General features: G+C 31.9%; 1 protein-coding gene across 6 annotated transcripts in view; it reads left to right on the forward strand.

The window, feature by feature from the left end:
- The window catches only part of UBR3 (ubiquitin protein ligase E3 component n-recognin 3 (putative)), a 187104-nt gene that overhangs the window by 158928 nt on the left and 6629 nt on the right, over positions 1–21547 (forward strand). For all 6 annotated transcript variants that reach the window (XM_025039283.1, XM_025039285.1, XM_025039286.1 and 3 more), the window contains exons 33-35: positions 6836–6960; positions 9850–9957; positions 10091–10216. In XM_025039283.1, the coding sequence (XP_024895051.1) occupies positions 6836–6960; positions 9850–9957; positions 10091–10216 (359 nt within the window). The remainder of the gene's footprint in view (positions 1–6835; positions 6961–9849; positions 9958–10090; positions 10217–21547) is intronic.

The raw sequence follows: 21547 nt of genomic DNA on the forward strand, positions 1-21547 counted from the left end.
CTTTAATATCTTCCTCTCTAGACTATCAATTCCTCCAGGATCAGCACTATGCTTATGTATTTCCATAGTGCCTACCTGGTACATAAAATGCTTAGTAAATGTCTGTGGAATGGATGTGTTAAATGTCCAATTTGCTGGTAAATTGCTTATTTTCTATTTTAAAATTCAAGAAGGCTATTACTTTCATTCGAGTCTTTATATTTTATATTGTAATCACTTCTATATGTTTGTTGAAATCGTTGGCAGTTTATTAGACCCAAACTTCAATTGCCTTGAAGTATACCCAAGGGAACAGCATTAACTACCTTATTAGTTGTTAGATGGACTTGAGGTCTTTCCTCACTTCTGTGTTGATTAAAGAAAATCTTATTAAACTATTTGGTTTCTTCACTTATCAAAGAGAAAATAGACTCAAGCTTATCACACACAAAAAAACACATCACAAACTGATTTTTGTTGTAGTCTAGACTTTTTGAAGGTAATCCGAGCACGTGTATTTAATAACTCAGATCATAAAAGAGAAGACTTAGAAGATTTGATGTTTACATGGATATGTGCAAAGTGATTTATGAAAGCAGTGGAATAGTATATTTTTTTACAAAAAATTTTCATGATAATTTTAGGAAAAGAGTAAAATATTTGATACCATCTTCAGATGATGTCTTGTTTACTTGTATAATTTTCCCTTTTAGGGTTTTGTTATTTTATACATGCTCTGTCTACCTTGTCTTAAAAGAAACTTGAAGCATTTTGTATTAACTCTAAAACTGTTTATGGAAAAGGAACTTATGCAAGCATCTGAATTCTGTTTGTCTTTTTGTTTGTCAGTCATTAGAATACTCTTGCAAAACCTGGCTACTCACTAAATATTTAATTGTCTGATTTTTGAAAATTTCTTATTGGGTTTGTATGATTTACCCACTGAAGAAAATGTGGTTTACTTAGATTTTGTTGGTATCATTCCAGAGTCAAACTGATATCTCAGTTAATGTCACTATCCTTGGAACTATTTATTCTTTTAAAAAATTTTATCTTGTGAAGAAAAATAAATATAGACAAAGATTTACATATAATATCTATTTAAAAAGTTGATTTCATGAGTTATAATGTTTCAAATTCTTAAAAATGATGAATTGCATATAAAAAAAATCACATCTTCTGAAATAGTGTATTGGAGGTAGATATGGTACCTATTTAGTAGTTTAATCATCACAGCAATTTACAATAGGAAGTAAAGAATATAGTTTTCATTTGTAATTCTAAAGAAAAAATTTACTTTTTAAAGAACCTCAGGCTAACATTTCTTTCTTGCCAAACACTTGTTTCTTATTTGATCGGTAGGAGCTTTTATTTAAGTAGCTTTGAAAGTACCATGTCTCCCTGCCCTGCCTCCCCGCTCTTCTCACCCCATTTCCTATCATCCAGTAGCACAATAAAACTTAAAATATGTGTTGTTGTTTAAAGTCTGTTTGCTTCTAAGGCATTTCAAATAAATATTGATCTTATTTTGTTGACTCTCAGGTGTTTTGGTAGTGGATTTTTTTGTTTGTTTGTTTAAACACATTGACTGAGAATAGGTGTCAAATCCTTTTTCTTTTTAAATTTTGATAATTGTATTTTGAAGAGCTTTCCTCTTTTTTGCAACCTTGGAAGATAGGAACCTGTTAACCTGTTATACACTTCATGTGAGTGATTTCTTATTTCTTTCTAAGTTCCTAAAAGACATTGATTTTATACATGGTAATTATTCAAAAAATAAATATTTGTTAAATGAATTAGAGAAAGTGAGAACTTAAGCTTAAGCTGTGACTTTAAACTGCCAGTTTAAATATTTTAAAAATGATAATGAAGGCAGACAAAGTAACTGAAAAAAGAAATTAGTACTTTGCTACAACAAAAAGCTAAAATTATGCATGCAGTAGCTTTCGTTTCTTTAAATACATTATTTCTTTTTAATTAAAATAATTTGTGGAGTTTCCAGTGAGAAGAAGCTATATGTGAGTGGTGTCTCTAGGTAATATAAATGACTTCCTGGTTTAAGATCATTTTGTTTGCATTTAGTAGAAAAGTTCTATAATTTTCATCATTCTATTAAAACATATAATTAAGTAATAGAATACTCTTTTCTTGACCTTGATGATACTATCCTTTCCTGATTTTTCTCATCTCTCCTTCTACTCATTTTTAAGGCTCTTTTTCATTCATATCTTCCTCTCGCCACTGTTTGAGTTGTTCTTTAGTTCCTGTCTTCTTCTCAATTTTATCTTCTCTCGCATAGCTTCAGCTGTACTTATTCTTAATGATTCCCAATTCTCTAGCTTCAGTCTACACTTTGGTGAGCTTCAGGCCCAAATTCCTACACATGCTCTCGACTCAACATAATGTGACATTAATTCATTTTTCTATCCAAACTTGCTCTTGCTGTTTTCCATTTTAGTCAGCGCTGCTGCTATCTACTCTTTGTATAATGAGAAACTGCCATTGTCATCTACCTTCACATCTCCACCAAATCTTCTGTCATCTAAATATTTCTGTAATTTGATCCATTCTCTCTATCATCAGTACTCTTTCTTAGCTCAGGCCATCATATACACCATCCCTTGATTTACATGGTATTTTTTATGCGAGTTTTTTTATATGTGGTAAATATTCTCCCCGTTTACACAGACTTTTTTATATACAGTTTCTATTTATGCAGTCTAATTTTACTTGGTTCTTTTTCATATCTATTATTAGTGATTACTCTTTCTAAAAACAGTAGCTTAACTCAGCAATGTACAAAGAACATATTTACTAACACAATTATCACTGGGACATTTGAAAATTGATTATTATGCTGTGGTCAGTAACAGTTGAAACAAATTTAACAAAATGTTAAATCACCTATCGATAGCTGTAGGAGTTGACACTACACACCCATTGAGTCATAATTCAGTTATAGATACTCGTAACTTATATGCATATTACTTGGTGATTACATCACTAGCACTTAAAGATAATGTGCCATAATTAAGTGTAAGTAAATGCAAATAACCAATATTATATATGAGCTGTTTTTACTTAGAACGGTTTTAAAGGGGACATAAATATACTTACAAATATTTCAAGTGATGAAGATAGTGACTTTGTGCCAATTAAGAGAAGGTCGTTTGCTTTAGATTACAGCACAGACACTGACAACAAATAAAATTTATTATTTTTCTGAATTTTCATTAGCATTTTTTGTGAAAATATGTGAAATAAATATTTTTATGACTTATATTGGCCTATTTCTTTAGTATTTTTTTTCTTACTGATGGACTCTATGCAGTTTTCTTCTGCATAAAAAAAAAACGATGCGTGGAGCAGATAATCCATATAAATCAAGGAACAGGTGTGTGTGTACTTTTGCTCTCTGCTAATAGGTATTCTTGCTTCTAGTCTTGTCTTGTTTTAGTCCCTTTCTCTTAAGAAGCAGCAATGAATATTTTAGAATTCAAATCTAATATCAGTGACCTGCTTAAAATGCTTTGTGGCTTTTCATTGCCTAGTTTAGGTGCTATAAATCAAATGCCTACAGACATCAAATAAGTAATGTAAACAGTAATATTAATAACAACAGATGTTTACAGATTGCCATTGCCAATTAATATTTGAAGCATTTAAGTGTTTAAACCTTATTTCACTTAATCCCTTTAAGGCAGATGATATTATCCCTATTTAACAGATGACCAAGTTTTTAAAAAGCACAATTTTTAACTATCTTGCTTAAAATCAGAAGAGTCAGAATTTAAATTTAGACAATTTGACTTCATAGCCTAAATTCATTCTTGACAATAATTCTGTATACTGATCCCTTGTGAAACAGTCTTTGGTTTGATATAATTAGGAATGGAGGACTGTGGCAAGCTTGGCCAAAAAGGACAGTTACTACTCAGCCCCAGGTACTTGTTGGCATGTAAAAATATGGGCCCAGTATTGTCAGATTTTCCTACTTTTCAAGGGTAAGTGGAATTCTTGACTTTTACAAGAAATAGCCTATTTTTAAATGTCAGTAACAAAAAATGAAATGGGGTAAAGATAACCCAAACATCTCTGCAGACTGCATTCAGACAGGTAGCCTATAGTTTGCAACCACTGGTCTTAAGCATAAAGAGTACTTTTCCATCTTCATCTCTCAAAAATCGTACGTGTGGTCTTATTAAACACTGGACAGTTTATAGTTCTTATAAGTCTTAGTGTCTTTCTGTGATTTTTGTATAAATGACTTCCTCAGTCTGGAATCCCCCCTCCCTACTGCATCCCATCTCTACCTTATTATGGCTTATTTTTCTTCATTATTCAAGACTCACTCTCCTGATTGGGGCAGTAGCTTTTATATTTTTTCTAACCTTAGTCTATATTAGTTCCTCCTCATGTTTCTTCCCATTACACCCTGTACATGTTTACAGCCATCTGTCTCTCTCTCTATCCAGACTGTAAGTCCTTATTGCCTATATCCTGGCATGTGTTAAGTACCTAAGTGTTAGGCTGTTTAGAAATCTCTTTAGAGCTAGCTTATAAGCTCAAAGGAAGAGCACTGATGGACTCACATGTCCAAAGTGTAGGAGTCGCGGGTGGAATAGGGACGACCAGAAACAGAACTTAAGATGCTGGCCGTGTTCTTGCCATCTTGAGTCTCTCCTCTCTGTGGATCTCCTTCATTCAGTCTTGTTTTAGACAGTCTCTGCCATTGACTCGGGTACTTTCAGACTCATCTTTATACCTTCCCTTTACTTCCAGTTAGAAAAATCCCATCTAGGTACTCTGATTATCTCAGCTTATATCAGGTTCCCATCCCAACCCATCATTATGGATAAGATACAATGTGCACACGTGTGCGTGTGTGCGCACAATTTGAAATCATGGAAGATTTTCCTTAGGAAGTGACTTTTAAGGTGTCATCTGATTAAATTATCCTGACTACAGGGAGAAAAAAAGTGTTTCAGCTTGTACTAAGACCCAGTGGAATGATGCTAAATATTTCTTTTAAAAAGATCGGTCTGTCTGTAATGAAAACAACAACAACAACAACAACAACAAAGCCCAAATAGATTGCTGCAGCACCCAATTAGAGGTGCTGTGGATAAACCACTGTGAAGAAAAGAATTACCATAGAAAGCTTGACTGCTGTCCTTTGAAAGGCCTGCTTATAAGGTTGGCCCTTGATGGACATCTGGAAATGATGATTTGGGGGAGGTTTCTACCAACTCCAGAACTGATAAGAGTGGCTCTCTGTACCTAAACTGTGTAAACATTGTGGCTTATGCTGACCACACCTGCTTTCCTCCTGGGAATCTAGAACTTTGGTATGTACTAGGCAGAGAGTGCCTATGTGACCTGCTCCCAATAAAAACCTTGGGCACTGAGTCTCTTAATGAGCTTCCTGGTATATATTTCACACAGGCTGTCACAACTCATTGCTTGAGTTGTGACAGCCTGTGTGAAATATATACCAGGGGAATTAAGCATATCCTGTGTGACACTACTGGGAGAGGATGTTTTAAAGATTTCCTCTCCACTTCAGGTAATATGCCTTTTCCCTTCACTGATTTTACTTTGTATCCTTTTACTGAAGTAAATAATAGGACTATATGCTGAGTCTTGTGAGTCCTCCTAGGGAATTATAAAACCTAGAAGTGGTCTTGGGGACCCCAATACAACTTATTCTGAGATTATGGATCTAGGCAAAAAAGGATAGAAGCCTGGTCCAGGGTATTGGGACTGACTTATGAGATATTTTAAAAGTAGAATTGATAAGATTTGGTGATTTATTTTAACATGGGGGATAATATCGGGGATGTCTACAAGTTTCTGAATTTAGCAACTGATTAAATGGTAATACCCATTTACTAGGGGAGCAGAATAATATAATAGAAAGAATACTGACTTTGTATGGATTCAAGTTCAAACCTAGGTGCTTATTAGCTTTGTTATACCGGTATATTCTTTTGAAACTCAGTTGTCCAACTGAGACTATTCTGAGGATTGAATGAGACAGTTGGGGAAATTTTCTCAGTTATGGTATATATAAATATTGACTGTGATTATTAGATTATCACTTATTAAGTGCCTAATGTGTCCAGATGTTACCAGGCATTTTATATTATTGTTACCATGCTTTTGTATTGTCACAGTTCTCACTGAGTTTTAAAATAGCTGAGTTACGCAGCTATTCCAAGGTTGAGGGGCGTTAGAACTCTGGTTTCTAACACAGAGCACACTTTCCACTATGTTAAATGCTTCTCATTTACATATTTTGTGGATGAATAAAGGAACTTTGCTTTCAAAATTTCAGATCTGTTTTAAAACTCAGAGTACCTCAAATATTGGGATTTCTTTTTTTTTTTTTTAACTTTAAAAGTTCTATATTATAATGTATTACATTTTCTTATTATTTACAAGATCTGTATCATATGAGAAGTAAATGAAGTGTTGTTTTTAAGCAGTCGGACTCCCAGACGTTGTTAAGCACCTGATGTTCATTTAGTAAGCGGATTTGCCAAGGTTACACAGCTCATCCAAAGTTGAGTGGCATTAGCACTCTGGTCTCTTAAGACAGAGCACACTTTCCACTGTGCTAAATGCCTCTCATTTACATATTTTGTGGATGAATAAAGGAATTTATTCATAATTCATAATTTCAGATCTGTCGAGTAAAAAAGTGTATCATCACATTATAAGCTCCTTTTATTAATTCCTTAAGTATTGAACAGAAACTCAATTACACATGCAAGGAAAAGCATGTATTTATGAAATTATCTTGAGTACAAAATGTCTAGATTCCAAAGAAATAATGATCTTCTCTCTCTTTTAGACCACTTCACCTGCATTGTGAAGGTACTTTTTACCCTACTGTACACACAAGCTCTTGCAGCACTTTCAGTTAAATGCAATGAGGAAGATAGGTCAGCCTGGAAACGCACAGGTGCTCTCAAAAAGGTGAGTGTCTTGTCTGCATTTGTCATTTAGTAGTTCAGTGAACTCATTTAAATTGCAGATATGAATGAATGAGATTAGGTGTTTGAAAGGCAAAAGAAGTTATTAACAGTGTTTTAATCGGCTAAAACAGTTAAAAATGTTTTCCTTGTACAATGAGGTCTTCTGCATCTATCTCTAATCCTTGGCTTTTATCCCTTTATATTTGGGCAGTTTTGTTTTGCTTTTGCTACAAGTCTTAAGCTTAGAGAAGTTATAAAAATTGTGCTAGCACAGGGAGGACGTAATTAAAAGACTTACCTGTTTTACTTATCTGTTACCTTTTCTTCTCATCCTTATCCCCAGCATAATCCAAAGATAGCTTTTGATTCATCACTTCTAAATTTAAAATTGTAACCTTTTCTTAATTATGCCTTTTTAAATACTTCCTTTTCCCCATTTTAGAATATGTTTAACTTCTTAGCAAATTTAAAAGAATTCTCTTTAAGTTAAAATTATGTGAACAATTTAGAAAAATTGTGCAAGATTAGTTCAATGTAAGTATTTTCAGTGGCTTGAGAACAAATGAGATACTATATATAGAACCCAAGAACTGACTGAGTGGTTTGGCTTAGAGATAATTAAAATACGAAAATTACTTCAGTGTTTATTTGGGGAAATTGGTAGGGAAAAAATAATAAGTCTAGTATAAACTGAACCTCTGATTGGCTTATAACTCTTAAAGATGTTTTATACCTCATTGAACAGTTTGTTAAAATCAGACCTGCTTGTTTAAGAAGCATAGAATTTAGACAAAGTGTCTACTCAACACAGCACTTATTGCATCTCTCAACTCTTGATCCTTTATTTAATCCACATACCTTTGCCACCTACACCATAGAATTCTTCTGATCTTGATTCTAGGTCTTTCATCCATGGTCTTAGAAATCCTCTTCTTAAGCTTTATTAGCCTACTCTTTAAGTTTATTCAAATATTGCCTTTATAAAATAAGGTTTACTGAGACTTCTTATATATAAAATTATTTGTCTTTACTGTTTTATTTTAATTTGAGAAGAGTTTAGTAAAGGGACCTGATTTTTTATTAAAGTATAGCTGTCATACAATGTTGTAGATGTTTTTATAGTTAAAAATTAGGACAGGATAATACTACATGGCTGAGTGAATATGGCAGAAAGGAAAGAGGAGTAATTTAAAAGATAATGCATGATAATCTCAAGATCCATCCATGTCGTTGCAAATGGCAATATTTCATCTTATGACTAATATTCCATTGTATATATGTACCACATCTTCTTTATTCAGTTATCTTTCAGAGGGGACTTCTGTTATTGTGCTAAGTGAAATAAGTCAGGAAAAGTTGAGAACCATATGATTTCACTTATATGTAGAATATAAAACTGAAAGCAACAAACGAACAAGACAAACAAAAACTCATAGACACAGACAACAGCTTAGTGGCTACCAAAAGGAAAGGGGGTGGAGGGAAGTAGATAAGGGTAAATAAAGGGGGTGACAGAAGGAAATTTGACTTTGGGTGGTGACCACACAATGCAATATACAGATGACATATATTGAATTGTACACTTGAAACCTATATAATTTTATTAGCCAATGTCACCCCAGTAAATTTAATAAAAAGAAAAACAAATAATGTAAAGAATTGATTATCGAAAGAGGCACATCCAAGGAAGTTCTAAACTGGAAAACTCCAACATTACTGAAATAAATTTTATTAGTGAGCCAGCAGGTGATTTATTGTTCAGATTTTTGTTATGCAAAGGGATACATACAAAATACCACACAATAGTTCCTGACTTTTTGGAATTTACAGTCAGGTTGAAGAGAGCACAGTAACGAGTAGAACAGTGAGGGACTGGAAGAAAGACCGAATATCATCAAATAACAAACTCTGTGGTCCAGATTATCAGTGCCTTAAAAATTCAGGATAAAGTTATATTCCACAGCATTTACTTAATTCTTACATTTTGTTATTTAAAAATTGTAGTTAATGAGTAGAATAAGTGATATCACAGCAAAGTTATCACGTTATTCTGATTTACACTTTACTATAATTTGCAACCTCTAATATCAGTGAATATTGAAAGAAGTGCATTTCTTTATGTGTAAAAATATTATTGAAAGAAATTTGAATTTCTAAATAGCCATCATTTTTCCTTTCTTATAAAAAGTATAGTCATTAAGCTTAATTATTTTATAGACTTATTTAATGTAATTCTCTGTACATTCTGCAATAAATGTATTGTTCTATTTTATTTTTACATTACATTGTACAATCCTATTCAAGAAATTTGAGGAAAGTTATAAAAGAAAAACTCTGTTCCATATTTTCTTCTTTTTCATGCATATATTATTTGTACCACTATAATGAGTATACATATATGTCTATTGGTCTTTTTCACGTCAATTATGAACATTTTTTATACAGCTAAATTTTTTATTTTCATCGTCTATAAAATATTTCTGTTGATATGTCATAATTTAGGTAACAGCTTCATTTTTGTTGATTGTTTCAAATTTTTCAATATTACAGTGCAGCATTGAATGTCTTGGGCATATAGATATTTTTTTTCTTTTGGATTATTTTCTTAGGAAGAATTTCCAGTGGGGGAGTTATATAGTCATACTCTATGATTTACATGTGTTTATTTATACATACATTACATAATTTATATGCTGCCTTTTAAAGAAGTATTTAATCATCTACCCAATTTCATTGTGAATCCAGAGGTATATTGTGTACAGGTTTCAAGGAATTGAAGCTTACATGCTCAAAAAATAATGTAATCACATTTTATACTCTACTCATTGAAAGGTATTTTTTCCAATGTATTTTTTATTGACTGATGGAACTGTATTTTAATATTTTTCAGAATACATGTGATGCAGAAAAGTCTTATGAAGTATTATTGAGCTTTGTGATAAGTGAACTAGCTAAAGGAAAATTATACCATGAAGAAGGAACTCAGGAGTGTGCAATGGTATGCTTTCTCTAAGACAAGATGTAGTTATTATTTAGTTAAAAATTTAGATTTTTGTTGTCATTATGAATACAATTTTTAAAGCTATATCTGTTATAGAATGAATTGTTCAGATTTTCTTTTTTAACTTTAGGTTAGCCCTATTGCTTGGTCTCCTGAATCCATGGAAAAATACTTACAGGACTTCTGCTTACCTTTCCTCAGAATCACCAGCCTTCTTCAGCACCACCTTTTTGGGGAAGATTTACCTAGCTGCCAGGTATAATTTAGGGTAGAGAGTAGTGAGCCTTGTTTTAAAATTAGCTTTTACAATTTTTTGAAATATACTGATATCTAGTATAATACTATATCTATATACAGAACTGTCATATAAGTATATGGTAGACTAACTCAAAGGAATACATTATTTAGAATATTTACTGTTATTGTTATTTTTATATTTATTAGCATCTACCTATTTTTATGATAATGTTAATAATATTTTATATTTGAGCAGTTTGGAATTACATCAGTGATAGTAAATGCTCAAAACTGAAACAGGATCATAGTACTCATATTGACATTTATCACTATTTTTATCATATAGATGTATTTATCACTTTATATATTTATAACTAATTATCTGCTTTTAGTATCTTTTTAAAAGTTATATTGGTCAGAAAGCTAATTGTTTAAAGATATGATGGTATTTATGTAATTTTAGAGCAGCAAAATGTTTGATTTGTAGACAGTTGTATTAAAACTTGGATGAATGAATTATCACTGGTTTAATTTGTTTGATAAAACTGTGGGTCCATGTGAGTAGGCAAGGGAGTCACAGGTAGAAAAGCAGAAGGTAAGTAAACCAAACTACGCTTATAGCATTATGTTCTTTGCATTATCTGCCATTCATTTTTAGTGACTTTGATGTGAGAATTAAGGCATTTATATTTATGGTCTTCGAAACCTGAAGTATCTTGGAATTAAGCAATTGATTGTTCCTTTTCTCTTAAGTAATTGACAATTGCATTAAATAGTTTGGATTCTTTGTTTTTTATCCAGGGATTTGAGATAAATTCTGTACATATGTCCCCAAAACTTTCTATTTAGAGTTATAAGATATTGAACAAATTAAAAATATTTAAAATTTTTTCACATTTCTGTATTGCACCAATATTCTAGGAGAATCTCCTCAAACAAAAAGTAGAGATTGTTTTATGCCCAAAATGGATAGAATATTGTATGTCAACTGTAATCGAAAAATTTTTTTTAAAATGTTTAAGTAGGAATTAAATTAAGCAGTTGAGTTTTTCTTTTTAAACAGTAATCAGGTACTGGAAAACCAAAGTAAATTTTAAAATATAAATATTTCTAAAATAAATGATGGTGATTTAACCTGCCAAACATAAGGGTTGTCAGAGCTGTTTTGTAGTCACTAGGAGAATGGATGGGGGTGAGAGATCTGTGGAGTCTTGGTCTTGTCAAATCAGGTAACTCTCTTGAAGCCCACAGCTTTAATCAAAGCACCTTAACTTAAGCCATCTCTAGCACTAATGATAGTGAGTATGGGCACAAAGAAGGGGCCGCCCAGACAGGATGCTTACCTGCATCCTTCCTTTCTCTTCTTACTTGTGGTCTGTACTTGCTGTCTACAGTTACTTTCTACTCATTCACTCCTTAACCCCACAAAATCTGTTTTGTTTTGTTTTTTCTCCCTTCCAGTACTATCTTGCAGCCTCAAATGTCACTTAAGGACCTCCTGATTGCAGCACAATTTGATACGCCTCATTACACCTTCCTTCAGTCTCTCCCCTCCCCTGGGTCCCATGACACTGCAGCAAGAGTTTTCAAACATTTTTTTAGCAGTAGAACCCTTCTTTCAAATGGGATCTTGCCTAGAACTCCAAGTGATTAGTAGTAGCTTTATAGTAAGACTTAAAATCATGCAGTGTAAGTCCTCAAAATTTGTTCTTTTTTTTCAAGATTGTTTTGGCTATTCATTGCATTTCCATAAAATTTTTTAATCAACCTGGAAATTTCTACCCCAAAACTAAACCTATTTGGATCTTTTTTTTGGAATTACATTGACTTTAAATATTAATTTAGATCTGACATCTTAGGTGGAAGAGCTGATGTTATAATATTATAATGTTAACATCTTAACATCGTTGAAAACTCCAATAGTGGATCTCGTATTTTCTATAATTTGGATTCATTAAGCTTCTTAGATCTGTGGGTTTATAGTTTTCATTAAATTTGGAAAAATTTGGGCTACTTTATTAAATATTTTATATCCCTCTTACCTCTACCCCCTCTTCAAAAAAAATTCCTCCATTAGATATTTTCTTTCATATTTATTTTTAAATTTTAACTTAAAAGTATATTTCTTTCTGGCACATAAGCATCCTCAAGCATGGAGATTAATCAAAGCCTACTACTTCCTTCATCAACTTTTCTTTCTTTACGTAGGCCATAGGCTGTGATTATTTGTGTTCTTATTACCTTATGGTTTATTTTGTCATTGGTTTTTATTGGAGAGTATTTTTTCTCTCATGAGTTGGAAAGTACCTGGAGGCAGAAGCTGTTGAACTGGGCATTGAAATTTGGTCTGGGTTTTCGGTATACAGTGATGCCTATAGTAAGGTGCCAGACATGTGCTTAGACCAAGGAAGAAATGCATTGATAAGGATGCATGAAAAAGAATAGTGCAATGTCGTTTCAGATAGATTAAGGTGATAAAATAGATTAAGTGGATCTTGAATTTCACATGAAAGAATTTGGACCATTGAAAGATTTTGGACAAAAATGTGACATGATTCACATTTTATTTCAGGATAAAACCTTATTCTAATATAAGACAGATCATGGGGTGTGGAGAATTGGAAGGACTGGGAACAGAATAGTCAGCTGGGGAAGGACATATTAGAAATAAAAGAGAATAGGGAACGATTAGAGATTTCAGATATGGAATAGTCAGGATTTGACAGCTAGTTGCATATGTGGGAGTTGAGGGAGAAGAGTCACATTGTACTTGGGTTTTGAGCCTTGAAGACTTGAACCTTTTAGGGTCCATTTAATAGAAAGAGGAAATGTGGAGCAGGTTTTTAGGGGCCCTAATGACAGTACTTTGCATATATTCAAAGTGAAGGGTTAGTTGGACCATTTAGATATATTCAGCTGAAGTGAAAAATTAAGACTAAACTAAGTTAACTTTAGATAGAAGTTTGCTGTCTCTTTGTTTAGATTTCTGTCATCTGGGTAATCTTGTTTTTACATGCATATGTAATATATATGTATATACGTAGTATAAAATATATAAATATATGTACTATGTAAACATTTGTAGATATTTACTTGCTCTCACATTGTGCTTGCTTTGGTTTTTTGTTTCTATTAATCATGGTATGGTATAGATAGGTGTAATTTATGCATACTTTAACTTTTGTGGATTTGACATTTTTTTCTTTATGTAATTTTTTTTATTTAGAGTATAGCAGTTTTCCCTTAATTTTTTTTTTTTTTTTTTGTATTTCTCAAAGTTAACTCAAGAATCATTTATTTATAGCCCTTTGTTTTATTTGGAGGAGAAAGGACTAAACATTTATTTGCTCAAAGATACAAAGCAGTTCATAATGACCAAGTATTAATTAACCAGTTTATAAAACAGGATCTCATTTTACCATAAGGAGATTGAAGGATGAAGACATGTCTAAGCCAGTAAATCAGTTAGAGGTAGCATTTACCTCATTCATCTGATAGTATTTATATTAGTCCCTTTGTTCATTTCCTTACCTGAAATTATCTTTTTGAGAGGAAGGATGGAGGTGCATCTGCAAGGAATTCAGTTGATCACACTCCTCAGCTCATAGCATGCATAGTGTCCTAGTATTAATATTCCTTCTTTTTCTCCACCATTGTACCTTAACCATTTCTCAGGAGTAATGTATATATCAGTATAAACTGGATATAGTGTTGTTTTGTGTTTGTTTAATTTGCATAACTGGTATTGTGCTATAAATCTTACATCTTATTTTTTTCTACTAAATATTAGATCATTTAGACCCAATTATGTTGCTCTAAATGATCTTATCCTATTGCTGAATAGTGGTATTCCAATATATGTGTATTTCACATTTTACTTACTCCTTACTGATGAACATCTAGACTGTCACCAAATCTTTGCTATTACAGAAAAAATAAATTGCTGCAATGAACCTAATATCTTGTGTACTTTTAAACTTTCTCTGGGTTCTGTATCTACTCATGGGATTACTGGATCAGTAGGATACATTCTGCCTGTTTGCTTTCTAAAATGCTGCTCAAGGTTCACATTCCCATTGGCAGTGCATGAGGGTTCTTAATTTCTTTCCTGTATTTGCCAGCACTTCTTACTATCCAGTGTTCTAATATTTGCCAGTCAGATGAGTACAAAGTATATCCTTATGGTTAATTTAATTTGCATTTCTAATTATAAATGTGATTGATCATCTGTTTATATACTTATTATTAGCCTTTTAAATTTCCCTCTGTATTTTCCCTATTCCTATTCATTGACCATTTTTAAAACTTGAGTTTTCTGTCATCATGTTTCTGCTGTTTTGCTAGTTTTACTCATTGCAGATGTCTTTTCACAGACTATCGTTTGGCTGTATTGCCTTTTGTGGAACACAAATACTTAATGCTGTCAGATCTATAAGTGACTTAAGCTTTTGGAATCTTATTTTAAAAATCCTTCTCCAGTTTGAGATTGTAAAGTTATTTTGTGTTTTCTTTTTTTTTTTTTTTATAGTTTTATCTTTACATTTACATTTTTTATTCAATCTGGAATTTATTTTGTAGTAAGGTATAAAGTAAAGATCTAATTTTTTTCCTCTATTTGATAAGACAGTTTTCCTGAAACTAGTTATGAAATAATCTATAAAGTAATCTAACTTTTTCTTACTGATTTTTGATGCTAGCAGGTTTCTATGTTTCTGGTTTCTTTATTGTATACAATTGAGCTATTTGCTTCTGTACTAGTAACAGACAATTTTAACTACTGTGGTTTTATTACAGACATTATATCTGGTGGGGTGAGTGTCCTTTTTTTCTTTTTTCTTTTTTTTCTATTTTTTTTCAGTTAGCTATATATGGACCTTTATCTTCATATATAAATTTTATAATCAATTTGTAAATTTTCTTTCCAAATCCTTCAAAATATTGGATGAGAATTACTTTGAATTTATAGTTTTAAGGCATTGAGCATAGTTTATATGTCCATTTTTTTCAGATCTTTTAATACTTGTCATAGAATTTTTAAATTGTCATCTTAATGTCTGGAGCATTCTCTACAAAGCTAATCCTAGAGGCTTTATGATGTTAATTCTCTTTAAATTATATCTTATTTTCTATAACATTCTCTGATTACTTCTTGCTGGTATAGAATAATACTATTGACTTTATATGTTCTTGTGACTGGGCAGTTGCTGAACTCTCTTATTCTAATCATTTGCCTCTTGATTTTTTTTTAGGTATTCTATGTAATTATGATTATATCATCTGAAATGACAATATTTTTTCCCCTTCAGTTCTTTAATACTCTTTTGTCGTCTTAACGCATGTCCAGTATTATTTTGAACAGTACAAGTAATAGCTTCCTTTTTGTGTGTTCTATTCCATAGAATATGCATATAAGTTTTCTGTGCATGTATTTTATAGTTTGTTTTTATTATAAATGAAATCATTTAAAGATTACATTTTCTAATATGTTGCTGAAATGTAGAAAGCCAATTGGAATTTTTGAAATTAATCTGTATTTGGCCACTTTGCTAATAAATTCAGTGACTGTTTCTAATAGCTAAGATACTCTCAAATTTAACAATTCATTTTTTAATCAAACAATTTGTTAAGCTTGGAAAGTCATCAAGACTGGTGCTTAGTACATGTTCTGACGACAGCAAGCCTGCTCTCCATAATAATCTGGTAGACTTTCCTAATTTAGTTAAATATCTTAGTCTAACACTATTTCTACCACCATATTAGGGCTAAGTATAGTAACCTATATAATTCTTTTATCATTTCTCCAACTTAATGTCTTCTCTCTTACTTATCCTCAACTCTGCAATTCTTTATGGAGGGACTTCAGGTAATTTTTGAATTCCATAGCATTGTTTTTAAAATATTTGCGTATGTGTATTTTTTGGAAGAAAATAATTATTAGATTCTTACAGGGGACCATGTTACCCACTTCCCCACCACTAAAGTTGAAGACCACTGCTCTAAAACATCATTAAGTCTTTTTCTTTTCTTCTATCCATACTTTCCCTATGGATAATAATAATAGCTAGAATTTATTGTACACTAACTATATGCTAAGCACTGTTTTAAGTGCTTTTCACTTAAATTCATTTAAGCTTCACAACAAGTATGAGGTAGCTATTATAAGCCTCACTTTACCAATAAGGAAATGGGCACAGAAAGCTGAATGGCTCAAGATTCACAGCTAGTAAGTAAAGCAGCCAGGATTTGAACACATTTAGTCTGGATGCCAATTCTGCACTATTAACATCTGAGTTATGCCGCTGCTTGCTACACAAAACATTTTTTGAGCAGTACAGATAATTTTCTTTAGTATTAAGTCTGTAAAAATCACTGTAATATTGCATATTATACTCTTTGATCTCAATATAACTATTAATACTCTACCTATAGATATCTCGTAGTATATAATATGGTAATTGATTTATTGATGCCTGAATAGACACACTAAAATAGCAAAAAATTGAAAATATCTCAAGTATCCATCAATGGGAAACTGGTTAAATAAATTATGGTTTATTCAGGTAATGGAATATTCTTCAGAAAAGAACAGAATAGAAAGTTTTCTATGCTAATACAGAAGAATCTCAAAAATATATTAAGTAACAAAAGGCAAGCTGTGCTTATATTAAATGCAGATGGGGAGAAATCATAGTATTCATGTTTGCAAATATATGTAAAATATTATGGAAAATACATTAAAAATTATGGTTAGGTTTTACCTAGGAGTTGATGTAGTGAGTTTGAGATTTAAGGTAGAAGGGGAACAAGATGGTTGAGAGGCTTTCTTTTGAAATGGTATCTTTTTATAGTTTCTAGTTTTTAAATAGTTTACAGAAAAGGTATCTTTTTATAATTTCTAGTTTTTTAATTAAGTTTACAGAAAAGGAAAAATGTATTTCTGTTTTGAAAAGGTAATCACATTTTTCAAAATTTGAAGATATTCTATTAAAAAAATCTGTTTTACCCCTTTTCCTAGCTGCTCAGTTGCTTCAAGTGCTGTCAGTTCCCTCTGTATTATTTCAGAGATGTTTTATGCTTATACAACTAAAAAATGTGCATAGAAGTGTATTATTTTAGCCCACTTTTTTACACGTAGTTTTATAGCTTCCCTATTTTTTTTTCACTTACGAGTGTAATTTGGAGATCAATTCATATTCAGTACATGAAAACCTTCCTCATTTTGGTTTACAGGTTTATAATATTTCATTATGTAATATACCAGGATGTATTCAGTTCCCTGTTAATAAACATTTGGATTATTTTAGTCCCTTGCTATTTATAGATACCACAATGAATAATAGTACATGCAAACTATTTTGCATAGTTTTGATAATATTTTTATGGTTATTATCAAATTTTCTTTCATTGAAGTTGTACCAAACATGTTAATGCCAGCAATTATGAGAGTTTCTTTATACTTGTGTCTACTTAGTGTGTTATTAAACTATTTGATCTTTGCATTTAGATCTTTTGTCTGGATAAAATATATCTCAGTAAAATATATCTGGTTTTAATTTGCATTTCTCCTAAGATTGAGCATTTTCTCTATTTAGGAGCCATTTTATTTTCTATACTATGACCTACTTTTTACATAATACCTCTTTTGAAAATAATTAGAAAGTGGAGACAGTGAGAAAAACAATTCACTATCTGACCTTAAAAAAAAGTATCTCATGAGTTTTTCTTTGTTCAGAATAATCTGCTGCTCTCATCTGTTTTGCCAGAGTCAAATGATAGGGAAGAATGAGAAACTTTTCTTTCATTTTTTTCTTCTTCCATAAATTTTTCTTTGGTTAGGTTTCTCTCATTGTAGTGATTCACATTTGGACTCAACATCTGCTTCATGAGGGAAGCCTAGTAACTTTGAAGTAGCCTATTGATCCCAGGGGATGCCTTTTGTAGGTCTTTGTTAACTTCCATCCATTGTTAAATATTTCCTGGCATTGAGAAGATGAAAAAAATATTGCTGTTTTTCTACCATTAGTAGTTCTTGTCTTCTCAAGTTATTTTTTTTGCCTTACATTAGAAAATAAATGCCCTGTCTCAATAGAGGAGGAACATATAGTGTTGTAAATATATATGGACAAAACAACAAAACCCCAAATTACATAAAGCAGAAATTAACAGAATTGAAAGAAGAAATATACAGATCCACAATTACAGCTGAGGACTTCAGTGTTTTTTCTTCATGGTCAGGAAATCAACTATGATAAATGAGACATGAACAATAATGTCAATCAACTTGATATAATTGGCATCTACAGAGTACTTTACCAAACGATAGCAGAATGCATATTTTTCATAAATGCACATGGGACACTCTTCAGAATATACTGTATGCGAAGCCATACAATAAGTATCAAAGTTAAAAGAATTGAAATTATTATACAACATATGACCAAATGGAATTAAATTAGAAATCAATAACTGAAGGAAATATGGAAATCCACAGATGTATGGAAATTAAGCAACACACTTCTAAAAAACTTTGTATCAAAGCAGAAATCACAAGGAAATTAGAAAATACTTAAACTGAATGAAAATAAAAACAATATGGCAAAATTATATGACGCAGCCCAAAGTAGTTCTTGGAGAGAGATAGCTTCAAATGCTTATATTTAAAAAGATGAAAGATCTAAAGTCATTTATCTGAATTTCTACTTTTCGAAGCTAGAAATAGAGCAAATTAGACTCAAAACAAGTTTAAAAAAGGAAATTACAAAAATCAGAGCAGAAATCAATGAAGTAGTAAAGGAGAAATAGTAGGGAAAATCAGTGAGTCCAAAATCTGATTCTCTGCAAAGATCAATAAAATGGATAAATCTAAATGTCAAGATCTCAGCTGAATTGAGAGAGAGGGAACTGAGTCGCTAGGAGTTGGAGTAGCTGATTAAAGCAATAAGCCAAAAACGAGAGTTAAGCCTTTAATTACTTAATGTGATGGTGTAAGCAAGGGGCCAAAACCAGAGAAAACACTGACCCCCCCCTATTCAATTTACCATGATGGAATGGACTGACACATCCATTCAGGATCAAGTAGATCAGTGCAGATTTGGGAGTCCATTGAGGGAGCCCCAGACAAAGAATCTGGCAATTTTTCTGTACTCTGAGGTGGAAGAAAGGAGAGAGATAGGATGGGGAAAGTACTGGGTACTGAGTCAGAGTGGGAAGTGTCTTTAAGGTTTCCCCTTCTTTCCATAAGGTAGCCTTGTCAGAGAGACCAGAGAGACCCTTGCCCAAGGCCTCAGATAAAGAGGCCTGGAATAAAAGCACCAGGGCTAGGAATGTAAATATATGAGAGCATGACTGGCCAGGGGGGCCTGGGGTCTTGACTCCAAATCTCTTCAGAGATTGTGATGCCTTGGCTCTGTACCAAGTGTGTAGGGAGGGTAGTTTTCACTTGTGTGTCCTGCAAAGTAAATCCTTTTTAATTGCCTTAATTAGGCCTAAAAAGTCATGCATAGGTTTTTAACTAAGAGACAGAATCTTCACTATATTGATAAGAAAACAAAGAGAGAAAGTAAAAATTACCAGTATCAGGAGTGAAGGAGGAAGCATCCGTACAGAATCAAAAATAACATTTGCCAAAAAATTTGATAACGTATATTCAATGGACAAATTCCTTGAAAGATACAAATTACTAAAACTGACTCAAAAATAAATAGAAAATCTTGAGTAGCTCTATATCAAGTAAGAAAATTTATTTTAGTTATTAAACTTTTATAATTATTATCTTTCTATAAAAGAAAAGCCAAGAACTTTATACCAACAATGATGATAATATGGTGGATTTTATGACACATTTAAGGAAGAAATTATATCAATACTATACAAATTCAGAAAAAAAGAGGAAGAAGGAACTCTCCAAATTCATTTTATGAGGCCAGTTTTACCTTGATAATTCAAACCAGACATCAAGAGAAAAAAAAATCTGTAATTCCATCTTTCTCATGAACATAGAAGTAAAAGCCTTAACAAAATATTAGCAATAGAAAGAAAATACACCTTGACCAACTGGATTTATCTTAGGAATGCATAGTTGGTTCAATACAAATAATTAATTTAATTTACCATAATAAGAGATTAGTTTTTTGTTTTTTGTTTTTTAGGCATATGATCATCTCAGTAGTCAAAGAAAAAACATTTGACAAAATCCAGCACTCTTTCATGGCAAAAACATTGAAGAACAAAGAATATGAGAGAATTTCCTTAACTTGATAAAGGGCATCTATGAAAAACCTATAGCTAACATCATACTTAATAGTGAAAGATAGAAAGCTTGCCCCCTTAGATCAGGGACAAGGCAGGGATGGCTGCCCTCATCTCTTCTTTTCAGCATTGTATTAGGGATTCAAAAAAGCAGGCAAAAAAGAAATAAAAGGCATCTAGATTGGAAAAGAAAAGGTAAAACACTTTCTCTTTGCAAATTAGATAATCTCGTATGTGGAAAATCATAAGGAATCTCCAAAAAAACTGTTAGAGCTCATGAATCAGTTCAGCAAGGTTGTAGAATACATGATAAATGTACAAAGAAAAAAAATCAGCTGTACTTCTATGCACTAGCAGTGAGCAATCTGAAAATGAAATTAAGAAAATTTCATTTATAATAGGGCGATGAAAATATTCTGGATTTAGATGGTGGTGACAGTTGCACAATTTTGTAAATGTACCAAACCCCACTGACATATACTTTTAAAAGGTAGATTTTTTAGTATATGAATTTTATCTCAATTTAAAAATATATTGAGAAAGGACTTGCATCTAGAATTTATCAAGAATTCTTATAACTCGATAAAACAAAAAACAAAGTGGGCAAAAAATTCAAACAGGCACTTCTCATAAGAATATATATGAATGATTAAAACAAGTACATGGAAAGGTGTTCAACATCATTGTTGATTAGAAGAGTACAAATTTATGTCACAAGTATTGATGAGGAGTTGGGAATGTCTGAAACTCATTCATTGCTGGTGAAATGCAAAATGGTATATTAAAACTTGGAAAAAATTTGGCAGTTTCTATAAAAAATTAAGCATACACTTACTATATAACACAGTATCTACCAAAAGAAATGAAAGCCTATATCCACATAAATACTTTTAAATGAATGTTCATAACAACCTAATTTATAGTAGTCAAAACTGGAAACAACTCAGAAGTTCGTCAATAAGTGAATGCATGAACAAAATGTGGTATATCCACATAGTGGAATACTATTCAGTAATAAAAAGGAAGAGACTACTGATACACACCATAACATGAATGAATTTAAAAATATTACACTAAGTGAAAGAGGCCAGGCACAAAAGAC

The sequence above is a fragment of the Pteropus alecto genome, unplaced genomic scaffold (assembly GCF_000325575.1).
Source record: "Pteropus alecto unplaced genomic scaffold, ASM32557v1 scaffold3, whole genome shotgun sequence".
In the NCBI taxonomy this organism is placed as follows: domain Eukaryota; kingdom Metazoa; phylum Chordata; class Mammalia; order Chiroptera; family Pteropodidae; genus Pteropus; species Pteropus alecto.